We start from the raw sequence: 21,423 nt of genomic DNA on the forward strand, positions 1-21,423 counted from the left end.
GGCTTAGTGTAACTGTCAATTTCATGTCTGGCCTCTGGTGCCATGGGTCCTCACAGTCCACCGTTTCCTGGGCTCCTTGCTGCTTTGCGGTGACTGAGGGGCTGGGTGGCTGGGGGAAAACAACCAGAGAACTACCCGGAATAGCAGAGGCTCGTCCGATACCGGCCTCGTGGCACTTTCTGGGGGGAGGGCGGGACTATGTCCTGCCCACCAAATTGCCACTTCATTCACACTGTGAAAGACTAACAGAAAGCTAGAGGAGGAGAGAAGGGGCAAAGGAGAAAGAGTGCCAGGGAAGAGCCACGCACGGGAGGGAAAGTAGAGGGTCCAGCGCTGTGTGTGTAAGTGTCCTGCGGTCTGTGTGAGCATCTTGGGGTCTGTGTGAGCATCCTGCGGTCTGTGTGAGTATCCTGGGGTCCGTGTGAGCATCCTGTCGTCTGTGTGGGCATCTGGGATTGGTGTGAGCTGGACCACAGCAGCCGTGTCAGAGCGAGCTTGTTCAGGGACAGCAGTGTCAATAGTTTTTTCTTGAATTTGGTCTTTTTGGGTCATCCCCTTCCTGGCTGGCTCTAGTCTCAGCCTTGGGGAATAGGCAGTGTGCCTAGCAGGTTGGGGGTGGGATTGACGGATCCCAGGGGCTTAGGGTGGCTTCCCAGCAGTCCTGCTTGCCGGTGGGGGCCCACAGTGCATATTTTCTACCTCTCTCCTTCCCTCTGTCTGTCCTCCTCCTTGCCACATCCTTTGGAGATGGCTCCTCTTGTCCAGGTCTCCGGAAGAGCAGGAGGGCTCAAGAAGGTCCCCCCCTCCCCCGCCCCCTTGAGGGCAGAGCTCATGAGTGTCCCATGGGACAGGTGGGAAGTGAAGGCAGAGCAGGTAAGCTGTGACACCCCCGCCCCCTGCAGGTTCCTAGGAGGCCAGTGCGGACGGTATGCAAAGTTGTGAATCCAGTGGCGACAGTGCGAATGACCCTCTCAGTCGTGGCCTACGGAGAAGGGGACAGCCTCGCGTGGTGGTGATCGGTGCTGGCTTGGCTGGCCTGGCTGCGGCCAAAGCACTTCTGGAGCAGGGCTTCACGGATGTCACTGTGCTCGAGGCTTCCACCTGCATCGGAGGCCGCGTGCAGAGCGTGAAACTCGGTAAGTGTCCCCCCTCCACCCGCGCCAAGGTCACCTTTTGTCCTTCAGTGCTCTGGCCCTGCCTCAAATCTCATTATTTTGGTTTTTCCCTGGGATAAGTGGGCCTTTGCCAGAAGCTTCCTTTGCCCTCTGAGCAACCCTCTGAGGTGGGCAAGATGGGGCTCTGGCCTTCGTGTTTGGAACATGACCTAGAGTTCAAGTGTTTAGGAAGGAAAGGACACCCAGGCCCGTGTCTCGGCAGTGGGTGGACCAGTTTCTGCTTCACAAGAAGAGTAATTCTGTAAGTTCTTATTAGTCATTACCTCTTGAGTGTGAATTAACATATCATGACTGAGAGCTAGTCTTGGGACAGTAGGAGCTCAGGGCAGCAGAGTGGTTGGGACTTGGGGCCTCCTTGTGGGTGATGGGCAGATCTTAGCATTGCCTGGGAAGATGATCTGTCCAGGTTACAGAGTAATGAGGCCTCTGGAGAAAGCCTCCAGATAAGAGACTTTCCCCAGGACTGGGCAGATTTTACCAGGGGTGGGGGAATTGCCTGAAATGCTGCTGGAGGTCAGCACTTCCCAGCCAGGGGGTCTGACCAATGAGAGACCGAGTGGGTAGGGACCACGCTCGATGGCTACCCTCCAGAGGATTTTGTGTCTCTGTTCCCACATGGGGTAGCAAGGCCATGCATTCGATCGTATTGAGAGTCTTCTAGGGCGTTTCCTGGAGGGCAATGTGAGGTTGTGTCCATCTTCTGCTGCGACACACAGGACTGTGTGGCAGGGGGGGATGAAAGTGCCATCCAAAGCACTCATAAACCTGGGGAAAGCCAGCAGGAAGCCCTGGGACACTTCGCTTGACATGTGATTGGCTGGCTGGGAGCCTTAGGGAAGGGGCAGCTCCCATTGTGGTTCCTGAGTCTTGATAAGACATTCAGTGTATGACGCAGAAACAGAAGATGAGGACAAATGGCCCAGTCTCAGGGGTAGCTGACAGCTGGGACATGCCACGCATGGAACAGGCGGCGGGGTGAAGAGATGGGGTGCGGGAAGCTGCGAAGAAGCGTGATCTGGTGACTTGTGGGCGGTGGGGGCCTTCCTGACTTGGGGGACCTTGGGCAGACTTCAGGTGATGGGGAGAGTTGGGCAGGTAGCAGAAGGGGCCATACGCGTGGAGTGATGTATGTGATGATCAAGGCAGACTCCGCCAGGAGCGGGGAGAGCACGTCCTCGGGAGGGCGAATTTGCGTGTGTTGTGTGTGCAGACATACGGGGCTGAAACCAGGGGTGGACCTGCTACGGTGTGAGGCGGTGGCTCTGAATCTCAGTGGTCGGGGCAGGCGTCGAGGGCCAGAAGCCCCAGGGACACTGGATGGTGCTGGTGCCCTTTGATGCAGGGGTGTCACAAGGATCGCAGTCATAGAGGGGCAGGCAGGCGAGGGCAGGAAATCTCTCTCGACCAGGGCCTGCCCACCCCACCCTGTTGCAGAGCCTGGGGAATAGGGGTGGGGCGACCTCAAGCTCCTCACCTCATTCCTGCTTTTGCCAAATGTCCGTCCAGGAAGGATGCTGTCCCACGCCTGGATGTCACTGCCCAGTGACTGTGGTTTGGAGCTCCCTGCGTGCCCTGGGGAGGGTCCAGGCCCCTCCCCGAGGTCTCTTCCTCTCTTGGGAGCTCAAACCAGGCAAGACACTTTGGGGAACCCCAAGCCTGAGGAATTAAAGGGGGATTAGTAATAAATACTCTCAATGCCCACTAGGAACCCACTGGAAGCAGGGCACTGGGTTTTTAGTTTTTTGGTGCCATCCCATCTGCCCACCTTTCTGGACAAAGGGACATACACGTTCCTGCATCTTCTCCCAGAGACCTCAGGAAATTCTGTCTCACTGGCGGTAGCACGAGGTTGACCGTTTTGTTCTCTTGCCTGCTGTTTGGCACATACATATATACAGGGCTATTTTTAGTAACTAGTGGTTTAATTAGAAACAGCCAGGAGAGGGGATGCACAAAAAAAGAATGGCCTGTTCCTGGGGTGAGGGGTGATTGTTGTCTGTTATGGCATATCAGATAACTATTGCTGCGTAACAGATCACCCCAAAATGTAGCGGTTTACAACAGTACCATTTTATTTGCTTAAATTCAGTGGGTCGGGAATTTGGGCAGGACTCAGGCAGGTGGTTCTTTCACTGGTCTTGCCTGGAATCTCCCACTGGCCTGCAGTCATCCGGTGGCTTGACCGGGGCTGGTTTGTTTATGACAGCCTTACCCATTTGTCTGGTGGTTGGCACTGACTTTTTGGCTGGGCCACATGTCTCCAACAGGGTAAACCTCTCCATGGTGGTCACTTTCTAAGAGTGTGAAAGTGGAAGCCACAAGATCTCTTGAGGCCTGGGCTCGGAAGCCGCAGACATCACTTTCACTGCATTCTGTTAATCAAAGCAAGTCACAGGGCCAGCCCCGATGCAAGGGGTAGGGAAATGGACTCTACCTCTTGATGGGAGGACTGGCAAGGTCACGTTGCAAAGGGCTATGTGTACAAGGACAGAGGAGGAATTATTGTGACCGTCTCAGCAAAAAACTTAACTGCACCTGATATCTTGACTTGGACCTCCAAGACAAAACAAAACAAAACACCAAAAAATGTTCCTCTCTCTTCCCCTTGCTTTGCTTCAACTTCCTTGGGAACTAGGCAGGGAAGGAGACAATGTGCCACCATTCCTACAGCATCGGAAGAGGAAACTGAGGCCCAGGCACAGAGGCAGCTTGCCTCAGAGCATCTGGTACCTTGGCTCTGGATGGGATGGTAGGACCAGCACCAGCTCTAGCCCTGCCCCAACTTGGGTCCAGGAGTTGCCCCTTGCCCTAGACAGACTCCTGGGTTTCTGCCACCTAAGGTTTTTCTGCCTTAGGAAGACAGAGTTTAGTTTTCTCTGGAAGTCTATTTGAGACTGCCTTCAGGAGGAGTCTTCCAACCTGGAATGTTTGCCCTCCTTCCTCTGCCTCAGACTGAGCTGGGAGGGGGGCCACTTTTTGTCTGGGATCGGGGCTAAGACTCCGGGGCCACTGGAGAATGTTGAGGAATTGGAGTAAGGTCAGATGAGGACCTCGGGCCAGAGGACCTCAGGTAACTTCTCTCCCCTCACTGGGACCACTGTACCCTCAGGTGCCCACACAGTATCTCCCGAGGGAGAGCCATCAATGAAAAAGGAGGGCTCAGTGTCTGGTGTTGTGTTAGACAAAGGTGGGATGGAAAAGCAGAGCCTTGTAACTAGTCCAGTGAAGCGACTCTGGGGGCAAATCACAAAGGCATTCAGGGTGGCAGTTATCTCAGCTGTAAAGTGGAATCCATTTTGTGCCACTTGTAGTTTCCCCTGGGAACTTTTCACTGAAGACTTTGGTTGGTTGCCAGATAGGGGCCTAATTCCCCTTCCTGTTCTGTTGAGGGGATGGAAGGATCCTCTTGGAGGAAGAAGGCTGAGGCAGTGTTCTGGCCCTCTGTGAAGAAATCCCTGCCCCTCTAAGGGCCTGTTGTTGTCACCGTCAGGACACGCCACCTTTGAGTTGGGAGCCACCTGGATCCATGGCTCCCATGGGAATCCCATCTATCATCTAGCAGAAGCCAATGGCCTTCTGGAAGAGACAACTGATGGGGAGCGCAGCGTGGGCCGTATCAGCCTCTACTCCAAGAATGGCGTGGCCTGCTACCTCACCAACCGTGGCCACAGGATCCCCAAGGACGTGGTTGAGGAATTCAGTGATTTATACAACGAGGTGAGGTGTTAGCAGGGCAGCTGGACCCATGGGTGTGGGAGGCGGGGAGCACGCCGGCAGTGTGGGGGGAGTTGAGTGCCTGCTGGGGTCTTCTATGATCCTGGTTATGTCTTTGCACACTCTCTGGGCCCCGTATTTGGAAAAGCAGGACAATTTGAGGACAGGATGAAGGTGAGGGGTGGAGAAGTACGAGGTAAGAGGTCACTGATACAGATGATTACATGTGTCTTCAGAAAAGCCTTAAGCACCTTTTATTAGATTTATTACTGGGTACTTGGGTAGTGATTGTTGTTGTTGTTGCTTTTGGATACTCTTTTAAGTTGTAATTTTTTAAAACTTTATTTTCTGGGGCACCTGGGTGGCTCAGTCGGTTAAGTGTCCAGCTTCAGCTCAGGTCATGCTCTCATGGTTCATCAGTTTGAGCCCCACAGTATGGAGCCTGCTTGGGACTCTCTCTGCCCTTGCCCCACTCGCACTCTTTCTCTCTTTTAAAATAAATAAATAAACTTAAAAAAACAAAAAACAAAAACCAAAAAACCCTTTATTTTCAATTTTTTCCCAATATATAGAATTATAACTGATTATATTACATGTTGATTTTAGCTATCTTGATGAAGTATTATTTTAATGCTAATATTATATCTATTAACATATTATTTTAATTTATATTCTAATAATATTTTAGAATTTTATGTATATAATACTATACCAAATCATGAGAATTTTTTCTTTCTATTAACATATTATTTTAATTTATATTCTAATAGTATTTTAGAATTTTGTCTATAATACTATACCAAAACACGAGAATTTTTTCCTGCTATTAAGATATTATTTTAATTTATATTCTAATAATATTTTAGAATTTTATGTATATAATACTATACCAAAAAATGAGAATTTTTTCTTTCTTTCTAATCCTCACACCAGCATTGTGCAGAAATTTCTGCAATAATGGAGATGTTTTAGACCTGCACTGTCCAGTAGGGTAATTGCTAGCTACATGTGACTTTTGAGCTCTTGAAATGTAGCTAGTAAAACTGAGGAGCTAATTAACTTAATTTTAAATTGCCACAAATGTCTAGTGGCTACTGTATTGGACAGCACAGCCTAAGACCACTTATTTCTTTTCTTGCTGTATTGCACTGGATAGCATCTCCAGTACAGTGTTGGATAGAAGTGGCAATGACACGCATCCTTGTCTTGTTCAGGTTTTTAAAAAACTGTTCATAGAGGTGCCTGGGTGGCTCAGTCGGTTAAGCATCCGACTTTCCCTCAGGTCATGGTCTCATGGTTTATGAGTTCAAGCCCCATATTGGGTAAGCTTGAGCCCTGCCACAGGTGAGCTTGAGCCTTGCCTCAGGATTCTCTCTCTCTCTCTGCCCCTCGCTCACTTGTGTGCTCTCTATCTCTCTCAAAAAAAAAAAAAAAGTTCATATTTTTAGTATCTTTCAGTGGTGCTGCGAACTGCACTGAACAAGCAAGGCAGCACTTAGGTCTTGCCTTCTGATTGCTTGTCATTTGTAGTATAACGACCCTTCACTCCGGGTCAGTAAGTTGGCCAAAAAGCACCTATTGTACATCTTCTGGCTCTTGGATATGGAAAAGGAGAAATGACTCTTGCTTTGGGGATGGTCCTTGTTCAGTGGAGGGCAGGTGTGCTGTGACTTATATGTGTACACCCACAAGGTATGTTATATGCAATCCCATGGTACTGTATGTTCTTACTCATGTGCTAGGAGACTGAATTGTTAACGAGCAGATAAGAGCTAGTATTCTTCAAAGTAGACCTTCCTGGTCTACTGGGAATTAGTCACGTCCTGAAATCCAGGTTATTGTGAGTGCTTTCAGCATGGATGCCTCTTGAGAATGACTTTTCAGGGTCCATGACTTACTTATTCTCTTACATAAACTTAAAAGTAGATCATCATCAGTTTCCGCTTGTGGGTTTGACTTTTGAAACAAAGAGTGTGACTTGTGGAGAGTAGCATGGATAAAATGGGTTATCAGTCCGAGGGGTGGTGCTTTGGGTTGGCAGGAGAAGGTGTTAACCCTGAGGAAAGTGATCGATTTGTTTGTGTGTGGTTCCTAACCAAAGCTGGAGGCCATTCTGAAGAGATATGCTCTAAGCATATGAAGCCCTGCCGGAGGGTGACTTCACAATAAATCTTCAGCCTCCCTCCAGAGGTGACTTCGAAGGGCTACTCATTTCAATCTGTTACATTTGTTAACAAATAAGTGAATTCGTGCACTCGTGTCATATAGAGCTTAGTCCCTAGAGCAAGACTACCTTGATTCAAATATTAGTTCTACTACTTATTAGCTGTGTAGCCTTGAGCAAGTTGTTGGGGGCTCTCTGAGTCTTAACTTTCCTCACCTGTAAAACAGACATAGTTAAACCCACTTCAGAATGTCACGAGGATTAAATGAGATCCTGATGAAAAGTGCTTAATGAGAATTGGGGGTGAATATTATTAACTGTTACAGGCCTGTGCCATTTCCCTTGGTCACACTGGGAAGATGTAATTTAATCCAGGACAGAAGACTGTACCCATAGGACAACCCCGTGTGCAGGTCAGGCTGTCCCAGTTGGTGGTGGACACAAAGAATCGTGTTTAGATGGACTAAATTTATCTGTCCTCAGCTGTACATTCCGGCCTCTGGTCAACATAAGCTAAACACTGGCTACCATGTTGCTTATCACTCAAGGAAGAAAACCCAGGGAGGAGGAGGCACACTGAAAGCCTGACTCCTTGGCCATAGTACTGGGTGAGGAATTTGCTGAGGACTCCAGTTAAGGCCAAACGCCCAGCATCGTGTGACTGTAGGGAGGAAAAGTGAACAAGTTAACTCATCTTCTTCTTTAGACTGTATGCTACAGAGACATGTTTAATTCATGTTTCTATCTCATGTGGAGGCTTTTCCCCGAGTGGAATGGTAGGGGATGGGTAATGTCACCTTCCTTTCTCTACCCTGCAGCCTCAGGGCCTCTACCAGGGCTGGATTGCAGGGCAGACGTGATTCCCGTGAACGTGTGCTGACCGAATTCAGACTCGCTTTGGGAAGGGAACCACACCGCTAATTGGCACCAGCCATAGATGTTTGGCTAAGGAGCCCACCTGTTGCCAGTGTCCTGGGAGGGAGAGGGCGTATGCTCATGCTCACAGCCCTTCAGTGATGCCAGGGTCCAGAGTCCTTGACGTGACTCTTAGTCATTCATGTCCCACCCCTGACTGCCTTTCCAAAATCATCTCTTGTAACTTTCTCTTTCCTCGCTGCCCTCTTCAGCAAGACTGAGTTGCTTACATTCTCTCTCTCCCCGCCCTCATTTTTGAGTATGCTGTTCCTTCTTCCTGAAATACTTTTCCTCTGTCTCTCACTGCCAACTGTCCAAGGTCATCTGTGTTGATCTCAAAACCTGAGGGTTATTTCCTGTCACAGCGCATCCTGCGGAAACAGCCCAGTTATGAGATCTCCCCAGTTTGAGTGAAGGCAGGGGCTCAGGGCTGTGTCCGTCTTCCTCACCGTTACAATCTGTGTTTGGCACGGCCCCGTAAAAGTTTGTTGAGTGAATGTTGGGACTCAGACCTTGCCCTCTGGGGATGCCATGACTGGCCCAGGACTGGCTTAGTTTCTTCAGGGAGATCTGCCCAGTGTTTGGTGGGAGTTACGTGCCTGGCAGGCACGGGACATAATAGGACCCTGCTCTAAGGGACTGTTTGTTGCTTTCTGTTGATAAGGTATGGTTTGGAGTTCTTGCCAAAATATGCCTGTGAAATGTATTTTCATTCCTTGGGACACTGGAGCCTCCCTCCCCACCACATGCCCTGCCCCAGCATGGTCATCTTGCTTAAATATGTCTGGGTTCTGCAGTAAAGGGGCACTTTGTGTGGACCTGAGCAGGGCCAGGGAGGGGCTCCTGGGAGGTCAGGTTTCAGGGCTCCTCCTGCTCCCTCTCCCCCAAACACTGGCCAGGCAGCAGTTCCAGACTGCCCTCCTGGGAGAGGGTGAAGCAGATACGCTTGGGCAGGAGTGGCAGGGAGAGGGTTTGGGCATTTGGTTCTTGGAAAAGTGAAAGGTGTGCAGACCCAGGTTCTGCAGTGGGTGGTCTGCTAGGGGACGTAGCGCCCTTGAGGGGGCGGTTCCTTTCCCACCAGGCACCAAACGTTTTACTTTGTTTTCAGCAAGGGCCCTGCAGGAGAGCCTCCAGGGCTCCGTCCCTCCTTCGTAGACCCACGGGGCCTTAGATGGCGATCTGGAAGCAAGTAAGCTGGCTGGCTGTCCAGGACGGCTTGCCAGCCCTGAACCTTGGCCCTGTTGGTGTAGCCTGAGCGCAGCATGGAGTGCCACACTGATTCACCAAGGATGAGGAGCCATGGGCTCAGCATATCCGGGAGCATCGGGAACATGGGGACTTCTGAGCTGGGGTCCTTTGGTCTGAGATGGAGGGAGGTGCGAAGAGAGGTGTGTTTTCAGTCTCCTGGGGTTTCTCTGGCAGGTCTATAACTTGACCCAGGAGTTCTTCCGGCATGGTAAACCAGTCAATGCTGAGAGTCAGAACAGCGTGGGGGTGTTCACCCGGGAAGAGGTGCGCAACCGCATCAGGGATGACCCTGACGACCCTGAGGCCACCAAGTGCCTGAAACTCGCCATGATCCAGCAGTACCTGAAGGTATCCTTGTCCTCTCAGAACTTTGTTGAATACAGATGCCAGAGGGAAGAAGACGGATCCTGGGGCATCTGGGTCCGAGGAGGGCGGGGCTGCTCTGAGGTCCTGTTCTGACCCCTGCCTGAGCCCTGATGGTCACCCGGCTCCTCTCTGGCTCTTCCCGCAGGTGGAGAGCTGTGAGAGTAGCTCGCACAGCATGGACGATGTGTCCCTGAGTGCCTTTGGGGAGTGGACCGAGATCCCCGGGGCCCACCATATCATCCCTTCGGGCTTCATTCGGGTTGTGGAGCTGCTGGCTGAGGGCATCCCCGCCCATGTCATCCAGCTAGGGAAACCAGTCCGTTGTGTGCACTGGGACCAGGCTTCGGCCCGCCCCCGGGGCCCTGAGATTGAGCCCCGGGGCGAGGGTGACCACAACCTTGACGCCGGGGAGGGTGGCCAGGGGGGAGAGGAGCCCCGGGGGGATGGGCGGGATGAGGACGAGCAGTGGCCGGTGCTGGTGGAGTGTGAGGACTGCGAGGTGATCCCGGCGGACCACGTGATCGTGACCGTGTCGCTGGGCGTGCTCAAGAGGCAGTACACCAGCTTCTTCCGGCCGGGCCTGCCCACCGAGAAGGTAGCCGCCATCCACCGCCTGGGCATCGGCACCACCGACAAGATCTTTCTGGAATTCGAGGAGCCCTTCTGGGGCCCCGAGTGCAACAGCATACAGTTTGTGTGGGAGGATGAGGCGGAGAGCGGCACCCTCACCTACCCGCCGGAGCTCTGGTACCGCAAGATCTGCGGCTTCGATGTCCTCTACCCGCCCGAGCGCTACGGCCACGTGCTGAGCGGCTGGATCTGCGGCGAGGAGGCCCTCGTCATGGAGAAGTGCGATGACGAGGCGGTGGCCGAGATCTGCACGGAGATGCTGCGGCAGTTCACAGGTGTGTCCCCGCGCCGCCGTGCCCGCTGCCCCCTCCCGGTCCTCTGCCACCCTCTGCATCTTCTGCGCCTGCGGTGGCTCTTCCGCATGGCGGAACCAGATGGTGCAGCTGAGGGGCGTGCCCACTGGGAGAGCCTACACCACCCCCCCACCCCCCCCACCCCCGCCTCCGCACGCGCTTTGGAACTTGAAACCCTGAAAACCGTGGGTGCTGTGTTTCTTCTAAGGGCTGACGGTAAAAACTCAGGTATCACCCCCAAACCTCCGATCGCCCATTTCCTACCCATACTGCCCTGCTGTGAGATGCATTTGTGTGTCACTGTCAGATCCTCTGAGTTGAACATTTTTCATATAGGAAATCGAGGGACCCAGAGAGATGAGCTGTTTTGCTGGGCGGTCCGCAGGGAGGCACTGAAGGGCCAACAGCTAGAACCCCCAGCCTCTCCACCCCTCTTCCTGCGTCCCCCTGCCTGCTGGCGGGGGCTGGCCTTGCAGCCAGGGAGGTGGAGTGCCAGTTGTCCGCTCAGGGGTGTCCTCTGTGTGCAGCCATTTATCATCTTCCTTCCCCTCGGCTCTTGCGACTTCCCAACAGGGAACCCCAACATTCCAAAACCTCGGCGAATCCTGCGCTCGGCCTGGGGCAGCAACCCCTACTTCCGAGGCTCCTATTCGTACACGCAGGTGGGATCTAGTGGGGCAGATGTGGAGAAGCTGGCCAAGCCCCTGCCATACACCGAGAGCTCCAAGTTGGCGGTGAGCGGGGTGCAGGGTGAGGAGGTCCTGGGGGGCGGGGGGGGGGCGGGGGGTTTGGGGGGGGGTTTGGGGGGGGGGGGGAGGGTGGTGTTCCGCCGAGAGGTGACGACAAGCTGAGGCAGACGGTGTAGCTCCTGTGATGAAGGAGATGATGAAGGAGAAAGCAAGGTCACGTGCACTTCACATCTGGAAGAAAAAATGGAATCAAACAGATATTAAAAGCTTTCTTGAGGTTGTAAAAGCTGAGCCATTTCATGTTATGCTCTAGCCATTAGTTACATTTAGTTGAAATTAATTATGATTTAAATTAATAGATTTAAAGATGTAGCTCCTTGGTCGCACTGGCCACATTTCAAGTTTGATAGCCACGTGCGGCTAGTGGCTGTTGGATTGTGTAGCTATAGAGCATTTCTAGCACCATGGAAAGTTCTGTTGGACAGCGCTCATTCAGTAGGAGTAAGTTTCCCCAATATGTTTTATTTACTTTCCCCCCTAATATGTTTCAGAAAATAAAATTGAGAGTACTGACCCTCCCCTAAATTATATCAACTATATAATAAACAATAGAGAAAAATAATAAATCTGAGAAAAAAATTGTATATATTTCTGTTTTCATAAAGCGGACTTCAAGTTTCCCCCATCAAGCAGACACATACAAAAAAAAAAAAAATGTTAAAACCCAGCAGGATTATATTTAAAACAGTTCTTTGGTGTAATTGGTGAAGAAGATTTCCAGCGTGTGTTGGGCATGCCTGGTTGTGCTCAGCGGGAGAGAGGAAAAGGCCCTTAGATGCTGCAGCCATCCTCCTGAAAAGCAAACCTTCTCTTGTCACCTTCATCAAGTTAGGACTAGTGCATCCAGCAAAAAGCAAAACAACATGAAAGTAACTGGGGCCTAAAGCAGACAGAGTTTGCTTCTATCACACAGAGACACAAAGGGAGATCCAGAGGTAGGTGTCAGGACCCAGTACCATTGGCACCTGGCTCCGTCTTCCAGGCCACTTTGTGGTTCTAGAGGGCTGTGAGGCTGCCACTCTCAGGGCAGACAAGGCAAAAGAGAGGAACCCCTGGGGCTGAGTCAGTGCTTCTAAACCACAGTGCACTTGAAGCTGATTGGCCAGAACTTAGTCACATGCCTGTAGCAGCTGCTAAAGAGGTTGGGATGTGTCATCTTTATTCTGGATGGCAATGAATCCAGTTAAAAATCAGGGCTTTGTTACCGAGGAGAAAGAGCAGAATGAATGTGGGAGCGGGCAGCTCGCCTGCTTCTGCCACGGATAAGCCTCCCCCCACCCCCCTGCGGCTTAACGACCTCTGTGGGCTCCTTGTTGGTGGGTTAAAGCTTGCACTTCTCGAAGTGAGTGGTCTGCGGACCAGCAGCATCAGCATCGTGTGGGAGTATGTTAGAAATGCAGACTCTCAGTGCGCCCCAGACCTGTTGAATTAAAACCTACATTTTACCGGGAGCCCCAGTTGGTGCCTTTGCACATTCAGTTTGAGACGCAGTGGGATAGAGTCCAAACTCAAGTTTGGAATGCAAGCACTTGTAGTTTGCCTGGACCCCTACCTACACAGCTTGCTTTCTCGAGGTGGAGCCCCGGCTGTACCAAAATTCTCACTGTCCCTTGCTTTGGTGCATTTTTGCCCTCATTTTTCCTTCTTCTTGAAATGTCTTTTGCCTGTTTGTTTACCTAGCATCTTCTGAGAAGCAGCCCAAAGGTCCTGTCCTCTGGGAAGCTTTGTGCAATCCCCCTTACAGGGGGCCTCTTTTCCGGGCTCTCAGCACCTTGCCCAAACACCCATCAAGTCACACATGACGCCGTTCAGTAATTGGGTTTCGTGTCTGGCTTCCCCACCAGCAAGGAAGCTCCTCAAAGCAGCAGCCCGGTCACCTTTTATCTTCCAAGTGCTCAGAACAGTCCCTGGACCCTAATAGGGGCTCCATAAAGGTTTGTTAAATTACCGCCTAACTTTATTGAGTGCTTATGTTCTTCCAGGTTCTAAGTGCTTTAGATACATTGTTTCAATTAATCCCTACAACCACCATCAGAAGTAGGTGGTATAAACCCATTTTGCAGATGAGAAAATCAAGCCTTAGGAAGGTTAAACCATTTGCCCTGAGTTCACTAGTAAGAGGCACCATGAGCCTCTGAGACTGCAGATCTGGGACTCCTAGCAGCCTCAGAGCAGAAAGAACTGAGACCTGGATGTCTGGGGAAGAAGCAGGGGAAGGTGGCCAGGTGGGATGGGCAACTCCTCATCCCGTGGAAGCAGCGATACCTGCATCTCAGGTGCCTGCTCTCTGACTTGTAGTACGGATGGGGGGGTTCCTGGGGCAGACAGGTAGCCTCCTAGCCTTTCTTGCTCTTCCCCCCTCACTTCCCCATCCCCTGGCCCAGCCCATGCAGGTGCTGTTCTCGGGTGAGGCCACTCACCGCAAGTACTACTCCACCACCCATGGTGCTCTGCTCTCTGGCCAGCGCGAGGCTGCCCGTCTCATCGAGATGTACCAGGACCTCTTCCAGCAGGGGACCTGAGGGCCCTCTTCACTCCTGAGCGTGTTCCTTAAAGAGCCACTAACTCGTGACTGCCAGCCCTGCCCTTTGCTGCCGTGTGCTCCTAATTTCCTAATCCACTGTAGAATGGATTTGTACCTTTCGTAGAGCTAGACACCCCGACTGGCTTCAGATCTGGTCCTGTAGCTTTTCCTTTTCTCTGTGCCGGGTGGTGACCAGGGTGGGGCCCGTTGATTTACCTCTGTGCTCTGACCTCTGACCTCTGACCTCCCTGTGCCTCCCCTCCCCTCCTGCCTTGTCATTGTAAGTGCCTTCAATACTTTGCATTTTGGGATAATAAAAGAGGCTTGCCCTTCCCGTACCCCTCAGCTCGTCTCTTCCATTTACCTCAGCCTCTTATGTGTGTGTCTGTACTTTGTGTTAGCATATCCTCTTTGAATGAGGGGATGGTGGGAGGGCTGTGGCCTGGCTGTGCCCCCAGAAGGTAGGGTGCCTGCCTTACTGGAAGGGGTCTCCCCTCACCTCAATCTGTTTGTGGTTGTTTGCCTTCCTGCCGGCGAGACCCCTCAGGGATAAGGGCTCCTCACTACTCAGCTCAGCTCCTTCAGGATGGGCCTGTGTCTGCCCACCGGCCCTTTGCTGGACTACTCAGAGCCCTACTGGGTGGCATGGCCACATGGAGCGAAGGTGAGTTCCATGGGAGGGGCCATCTGTTGTGGCTCCATGCCAGCCTCAGATGCATTAATTATTGGTCAGTGTCACCTGGCTCTGGGGCCCTAGGTCTGACCTTTGGGGTGGCTGCTGTTGACTTCTGGGAAGGTGGATAGGGTGGCCTTGTTTTTTTTTTTTTGTGATATACCTAAGTATTTCTCACCTGCTGTATTCCAAGGGCCTATCACTTACGGGGGGCAGAGGGGGGGCGAGTAGTCTTTTCTGCTATTGCTTTACTGAGCGAAAGCACACACATCGCATATACATACAGTCACTTGCACACGTGTGCACACACGCATACACTCACCTGTGTGCACACACAGTACATCCACACATCCACACACCTACATACACTCACTCCCACACAGATACAGCACCCCACACCCTTAACAGCTACACACAACTACATTGACATACACATGCACAGAACCTTAAAGAACAGTTAGTCATTTTGTCACTGCAGATTTGACTCCAGATTGCTAATGATAGAGTTTGAATTGTATAGACTTGGGGGGTTTGGGTGGTGGAGGAAATTGTGGAAATCCAGGTTCGGCACCCCGTCCCCCACCCCCCTCCGGCCTGACTCTGTGTGCACTTAGGTTGGGCTCCCTTCTCACAAGTTGAAGGCGCTGCCCCTAACAGGACTCTACATCCTGTCCCCTGTTTCCTTGGGTTATGGTGGAGATGTCTAACACATAGACACGCCTACACACATGCCTACCTGCACTTCCCGACACACCCTCCCTGCATGCACACCCGCCATGCCCACACAGCTAACAGGTGTGCTTGCTTCACCAAGGTTGGTCCCCCCTGGAGTTTAGGTCAGGGGTTCATAATCGCCTGCCACATAGCTTAAAAGATTGTAACTGTATAAAAATTATAGGAGGAGCTAAAGATGTGGTTCAAGCTCAAAGTCATGAAAGGATCTGTGGAGACCCCTCCCTCCACACCTGCCCCCAGTACCACTGTTGCTCCCCACACCCCACGTGATTAGTGACTTGTGTGTCCATTTCTAGATATGTCAATATAAAGATGGGCCCTGCTCTCTCCTTTTTGCACAAAAGTGACCAAGTATTCATCCTGTCCTGCATTTTGCTTGTTTTAGTCAACATAATGTATCTTGGAGATCATTCCATAACAACACTTAAACAGACCACGCAAATTTGGACCTTGCTTTGGTCCAGGGGTGTATCTCCCTCCTGGCCCAGAGTTGCTTTGCAAGAAGCATCCTCTGTTAACTTGGCCTTGGGAGGCAGTGATCCAGTGTGCACCCTCCCCGTGTCCTGGATTTTCCCCACTAACTGTGGTGGGATGGGTAGAAGTGGCCTGTCACATAAGTATGGGGGAGGAAAGTAATAGGTAGATTCTGAGGCTCACTGGCAGGGGAATTTTAAAGGACTCTATGAGGGTCAGAGGGCTATAAATGTTTATTCTATGATTGCACGCTGGGGAGCTTCAGGTGTGGGTAGCGAGGAGGGAGGGAATAGTCACTTAGAGCTGGCCACCTGCCAGGCAAGGTGCTAGTTGTTAATGCTGGGTGCACGGGTCTCTTAATTTGATATGGATGCCAACTCAGGCTGGGGAGGGCAGTTTATCCCCATGGGGAGACAAGTCTTACAAGAGTTAAGTAATGGCACCCAAGGTCATGGAGGTCTGACTCCACATTGCAGGCTCATTCTATTTATTGAACCATGAAAAGAAGAGGCTGGTGACACAAAAAAAAAAAAAAAAAAAAAAAAAAGAAAGAAAAGGAAAGAAACCTGAGGCCATTGCTGGAGAGAGTGGAAATGGGCAAGCCACACTGGGAAACTCTGTGGCAGATTCTACTGAAACTGGCATGTGCCCACCCAAGGGATAAGAATGCATATGCCCACCAAACTTATGTACCAGAATGTTCATAGCGACATAGTTTGTAATAGCTAAAAACTGGAAGCGGCTAGATGTCCATCCATAGTAAAGCAGGCGAACCGTATTACCTCCATACAATGGAATACTACGTAGCAATAGAAAAACACAAGTTGATATTTGCAACATTGATTCATTTCAAAGACATTATGTTGAGTGAAAGTAGCCAGTCACAAGGCTATATGCTGTATGTTTTTTTTTCTGTGAAGTTGAAGAACCTATAAAACTATCGTGTTAGATATGAGAGGACAGAGCAGTGCCTGGGAGGGAGTACAGGGATGCTTTCTGGTTACAGAACTATTCCATATTTTGATCTGGGTGGTGGTTGCATGGGTGCATACGTTCGTAAAAATGCACTGGGTTACACACTGAAGGTTTATGCACTTTTCTGTGTGTGTGATATAACTCAATTTATGAAGTTTAAAAAAGAGTCTGAGGACATCCTTCCCTCCACCCTTCCATCCAAAAATATACGGTTGTGTTGACCCAACAAATTTCCTCCTTGCAACAGGGATGACATCCTGAGAGCAGATAAAGGGAGGAAGGACCTGCTTATGTCCCTCTGGCTGCCTGGTGATAAGGACGGGCCTTGTGTTTACTAGTATGTCACCATTTATCAGACTCCTTGCCTATGTCCCCTCATCTAGGCACCTGCAGCCATGTGAGGGAGGTGGGGACTGTTTCACAGCAGGGGAAATTGAGGTTCCCAGGACAGTGTGGGATTGTGCAAGGCCATGCAGCTTGCAGGGGATGCCATCTGAGGGGGAAGGGAACAGCCCTGGGGGAAATGTGGGGACAGGTATGGGAGTGGTGGCCCTGGAGAGTTTGCCAGAGCCTTCCAGGGTGCTGCCTCCCTATCAAACAATCATTTAATGTGGGTAGCATTTATGATTGGCAGCTTCAAAAACAGATTTGAGGCAGGGGTGCCTGGGAGGTTCAGTCGGTTAAGCGTCCGACTTCAGCTCAGGTCACGATCTCATGGTTCACGAGTTCGAGTGCCGCGTCGGGTTCTGCGCTGACAGCACAGAGCCTGGAGCCTGCTTTGAATTTTGTGTCTCTCCATGTCTCTGCCCCTCCCCAGCTCATAATCTGTCTCTCTCAAAAATAAATAAAACATTAAATACACATATTTGAGGCAGATAAATGCAAGGGCCATTCAGAAGCGAGACAGATTAGATGTACCAGGAACACGGGATGAATTCCTTGCTGTGACTAAGTCTCTGAAGCAGCCTTGGCCTTGATTGAAACTCAAAGGACTCTATCAGGGGTGGCAAACGTGGCATGCTCGGGCCAACACCCACGTCCACGCCTGCTTTACATTCCCTGTCACCTAGAGAAGGTCACGTGAGAGGAAATTTCTTTTCTGGCCGTAGGATTCTAGTAGGATAGTTGCATGATGTCTTGTGCTGTGGGCATCAGTGACTTCATGAGCAAGGCTTTCAGTTGTGGCCATGTGGAAGCCTCAGAATTGTTTCTTCAAGGGGCCTGGGGTACTTGGCAAGTACCGTGCCTCTCCACCTTTGCTGCTATGGGACAGGTTAACAGCTCCTACTTCGTGGGAGCCACTTGGAATGTCTGCACTGTGTACAAAGGTAGGAGAGAAGCATCTCTGATTTGAGTTTCCCTGCATTGACTGACTTGGGCCTGTTGAGACGAGCCCAAGGGTAAGCCCAAGGTGCAGAGCGAGGTGGGCTGCTGGTTCAGTTCTAGAGAACCGCCTGCCTAATTAATGGTCTGCCAAACATAATGGTAGAGTTACACGAGGCCGTGTTTTCTCATAATGACTGGCTGTGCCGTTTGTTGAGGCTGCTCTTGATTTGGGCAGGATAATCTAATCTCAACAGAACGGAAGACTTGCGGCCCTAAGGTGGCATCCAGGACATCTGAGCTGATGGTAGGCATTTAATGTAAGAAAGGAAGGGGTTGCTTCATACTGTTTAACTGGAGATGCGGATACAAAATCTGCTCTCGCCTTTCATGATTTTGGCAGTGGTTGTCGGACGCTGATTTTGCAGGTGTGTTCAAAACCTGGCTTTCTGTTAGGGGATGCAAAATGTCAGGCATGTTTTATTTCAATGAGCTCAGTATTGGAGCAATTTTGAGGCAACCCTCTTAGATTTCCCTTGTTTGTTCTCCCCTTCAACCCCCGAACCCCCCTGTCTCCTCACTGTCAACAGACAACAATGTCTCCCAAAGTGTCCTTCTTCATAGGCTCACTAGAAGCCATTGGAGGCAACTTCCTCTGCGGGTCTACAAATAGCTAATCTAAACACCCATCCTTATAGGGACCACCCCTATCCCCCCCCCCACTCCCCCATCCCTGACCCCAAAGGAAGTATGTGACCCTCCACTTGTGCATCTCATGTTCCAAACTCAGGGACCTTGCCTCACCTTTCCCTCTCCCCCTTCTCTCTACTCCATCCTTCCCATCCACATTTCAAGATGCTCTTGTCTTTCCATCACCCTCTCCTCTTTCTACCACCTTCCCTTGCCTTCCTTTCATGCTAGTGTTTCTACACTTGCTCTCTGCATTCTCACTATCCTTACCCTAGCAGTTGGTGGTGGGGATCCTGAGGTTGCAGACACACACACACACACACACACACACACACACACACACACTGGAAGGCCTGGGTTGGCTCCCCTTCTCACTAAGGCTAGCAGAGGCGGGGAGGATCCCTGCTGACTCCAGGGTCTCTTGAAGTGAGGACGACCTCATCGTTTGAAACCTGTCCTTTGGCGCCATCTGCTGGCCATATAGGACTACAGCCCTCTTGGCTGCAGGGAGAACGTGTGTGCCCTGGATTCTCTGTGGTCTTTTCTGAATTCAACAACAAAGAGACCTCCCAACAAATCACAGAAAATACCTTTCATTTATGTTGAGCAAGTGGGTAAAATAACATTGTAACTTATTCTGGAGTATCGTTTATTTTTTCATTCTTAACAGTAAAAAGGGACCTTGTTGGCCCTGATATGAGATTTTTTTTCTCTCCTCCCTCCCTCCCTCCTTCCCTCCCTCCCGCCTTCCATACCCTTCCGTTCTCTTCCGTTTCTCTACCAGACTTTTAGTGTTTTCCTTTTGTATGCCAGCCTCAAAGAAGATTTAATTATGCTTTGAGAAATACATTCACTAAGTAGATGAGTGAACGAATGAATAAGAAATGTGACTTATTTGGTTTCCCAAACAAAGTTGGACGGTAGGATTTAAACTCTTCTAAATTTATGGAGTTTGTTTTATGGTCCAGCATATGGGCTCTCTTGGTACATGATTTATGGGCTTGCGAAGGATGTGTTTTCTGCTATTGTTGAACGGAGTGTTCTGTGGATGTTGCTGATATCCTGTTGGTTGATGGTATTCTTGGTTTCTTCTATATCCTTGCTAATTTTCTATATAGTTCTAGCAATTGTTGAGAGAGTAGTGTTAAAGGGTCTAATTAGAATTTTGTATTTCTGTACCCTTTTCATTCTATCAGGGTTTTTTTCTTTTGTGGTATCAGTAGACTATTTTAGAACAGTTTCAGATGTAGGGAGAAGTAAATATAGAGTCCCCTCCCCCAACCATCTCCCCTATTATTAACATTTTTTTTCATGAATATCGTATGCTTGTTACAACCGAAGAACCAATGATGGTACATTATTATTAACGAAAGTCTCTAGTTGATTCAGATTTCCTTAGTTTTTACCTAATGCCCTTTTTCGGTTCCAGAATTCCACCCAGGATACTAGGTTGTATTTAGTTGTCACGTTTCCTTAGGTTCCTCTTGGTCGTGACATTTTCTCAGACTCTCCTTGTTTTTGATGATCTTACCAATTTTGAGGGATGCAGCCAGGTATATTGCACGATTCCCTCTCTACTGGAATTTTTCTGATGTTTTTCTCATGATTGGACTGGGGTTGTAGGTTTTGGGGAGGAAAACCACAGAAGTCAAGTGCCATTCTATGTCATCGTGTCAAGTGTAGGTACCATCAACATGACTTAGGACTGTTGATATGAGCCTTGCTCACTGGTTGAGGTTGTGTTTGTCAGGTTTCCGCACCGGGAAGTTAGTCTTTTCCTCCTTTCCGTGCTCTGCTCTTTGGAAAGAAGTCACTTTGTGCAGCCGCAAGTAAGGAGTGATGCTCCCCTCCTTTAGAGTGTCTACCTTAATTTATTTGGGATTCTTCTGCCCAGGAGCATTGTGTCTCCCCCCATCCCAATCCTTTATTAATTTATTCAGTTATTTTTATGTATCAGAATGGATTCATGGGTATTTATTTTATACTTTGATTGTCCAATACTACTTAATCTTGTTATTATATCGTTCCAGCTTTGATCATTGGGAAATCTTTCAGTGGACTCCTATGTCCCTCGGACATACCCCCATCAATGTGTGTGTGGCTTGTTTTTTTTTTTTTTTTTTTTTTTCTTTTTTGGAGTGCTTCTTTACTTTCTGGCGCTACAAGATATTCTAGGCTCATCCTGTGACATCCTGCCCTAGTCATAGAAGTAGACATTTCTGCACGGAATCCTAGCCCTTTTGATAGGGCGCCTGGGTGGCTCAGTCGGTTAAGCATCCAACTTCGGCTCAGGTCATGATCTTCACGGTTTGTGAGTTAGAGCCCCACGTGGGGCTCTGTGTTGACAGTGCAGAACCTGCCTGGAATTCTCTCTCTCCCTCCCTCTCTGCCCTCCCCCCACCCTCAAGATAAATAAACATAAAAAAAAAAAAAGAAAAAGAAACCAAGGTTTGGGCATTAGGTGTGCTTGTGCCACGGAGGTATCATTGCTTCTAGGCCCTCTCGGCTGACAGAGCTGTGTGTATACTAACCTATGTATCTACACATCTGTGAGTATTTTTTAGTGTACCTATCCGTATCTGTGTTAGGTGTGAGTTCTTACTGATGTCTTCATCACCACATGGATCATTCTAGCCTCCTCCCATCCCTTTCATTCTGAAGGACATTTCCACTGGATGTACGATTCTGATGGGCAGCTTCTTCAGTACTTAAATGCTGTCCTTGGGGCGCCTGGGTGGCTTGGTCGGTTAAGCGTCCGACTTCGGCTCAGGTCAC

General features: G+C 50.1%; 1 protein-coding gene across 6 annotated transcripts in view; it reads left to right on the forward strand.

Moving 5' to 3' along the window:
- The first annotated feature begins 871 nt into the window (after positions 1-871).
- The window catches only part of SMOX (spermine oxidase), a 32,296-nt gene continuing 11,744 nt past the window's right edge, over positions 872-21,423 (forward strand). Inside the window, exons 1-7 of one of the 6 annotated variants that reach the window (XM_040447599.1) lie at positions 874-1,136; positions 4,666-4,892; positions 9,391-9,564; positions 9,728-10,487; positions 11,079-11,239; positions 13,099-13,188; positions 13,639-14,442. In XM_040447599.1, the coding sequence (XP_040303533.1) occupies positions 929-1,136; positions 4,666-4,892; positions 9,391-9,564; positions 9,728-10,487; positions 11,079-11,239; positions 13,099-13,188; positions 13,639-13,776 (1,758 nt within the window). In that variant the 5' untranslated portion in view covers positions 874-928 and the 3' untranslated portion in view covers positions 13,777-14,442. Of the gene's footprint in view, positions 1,137-4,665; positions 4,893-9,390; positions 9,565-9,727; positions 10,488-11,078; positions 11,240-13,098; positions 13,189-13,638; positions 14,443-21,236; positions 21,356-21,423 lie in introns of those variants that run through there. The other 5 variants (XM_040447605.1, XM_040447602.1, XM_040447601.1 and 2 more) reach the window with 5 other exon arrangements.

This window comes from Herpailurus yagouaroundi, unplaced genomic scaffold (genome assembly GCF_014898765.1).
Source record: "Herpailurus yagouaroundi ecotype Mexico unplaced genomic scaffold, PumYag 196, whole genome shotgun sequence".
In the NCBI taxonomy this organism is placed as follows: Eukaryota; Metazoa; Chordata; class Mammalia; order Carnivora; family Felidae; genus Herpailurus; species Herpailurus yagouaroundi.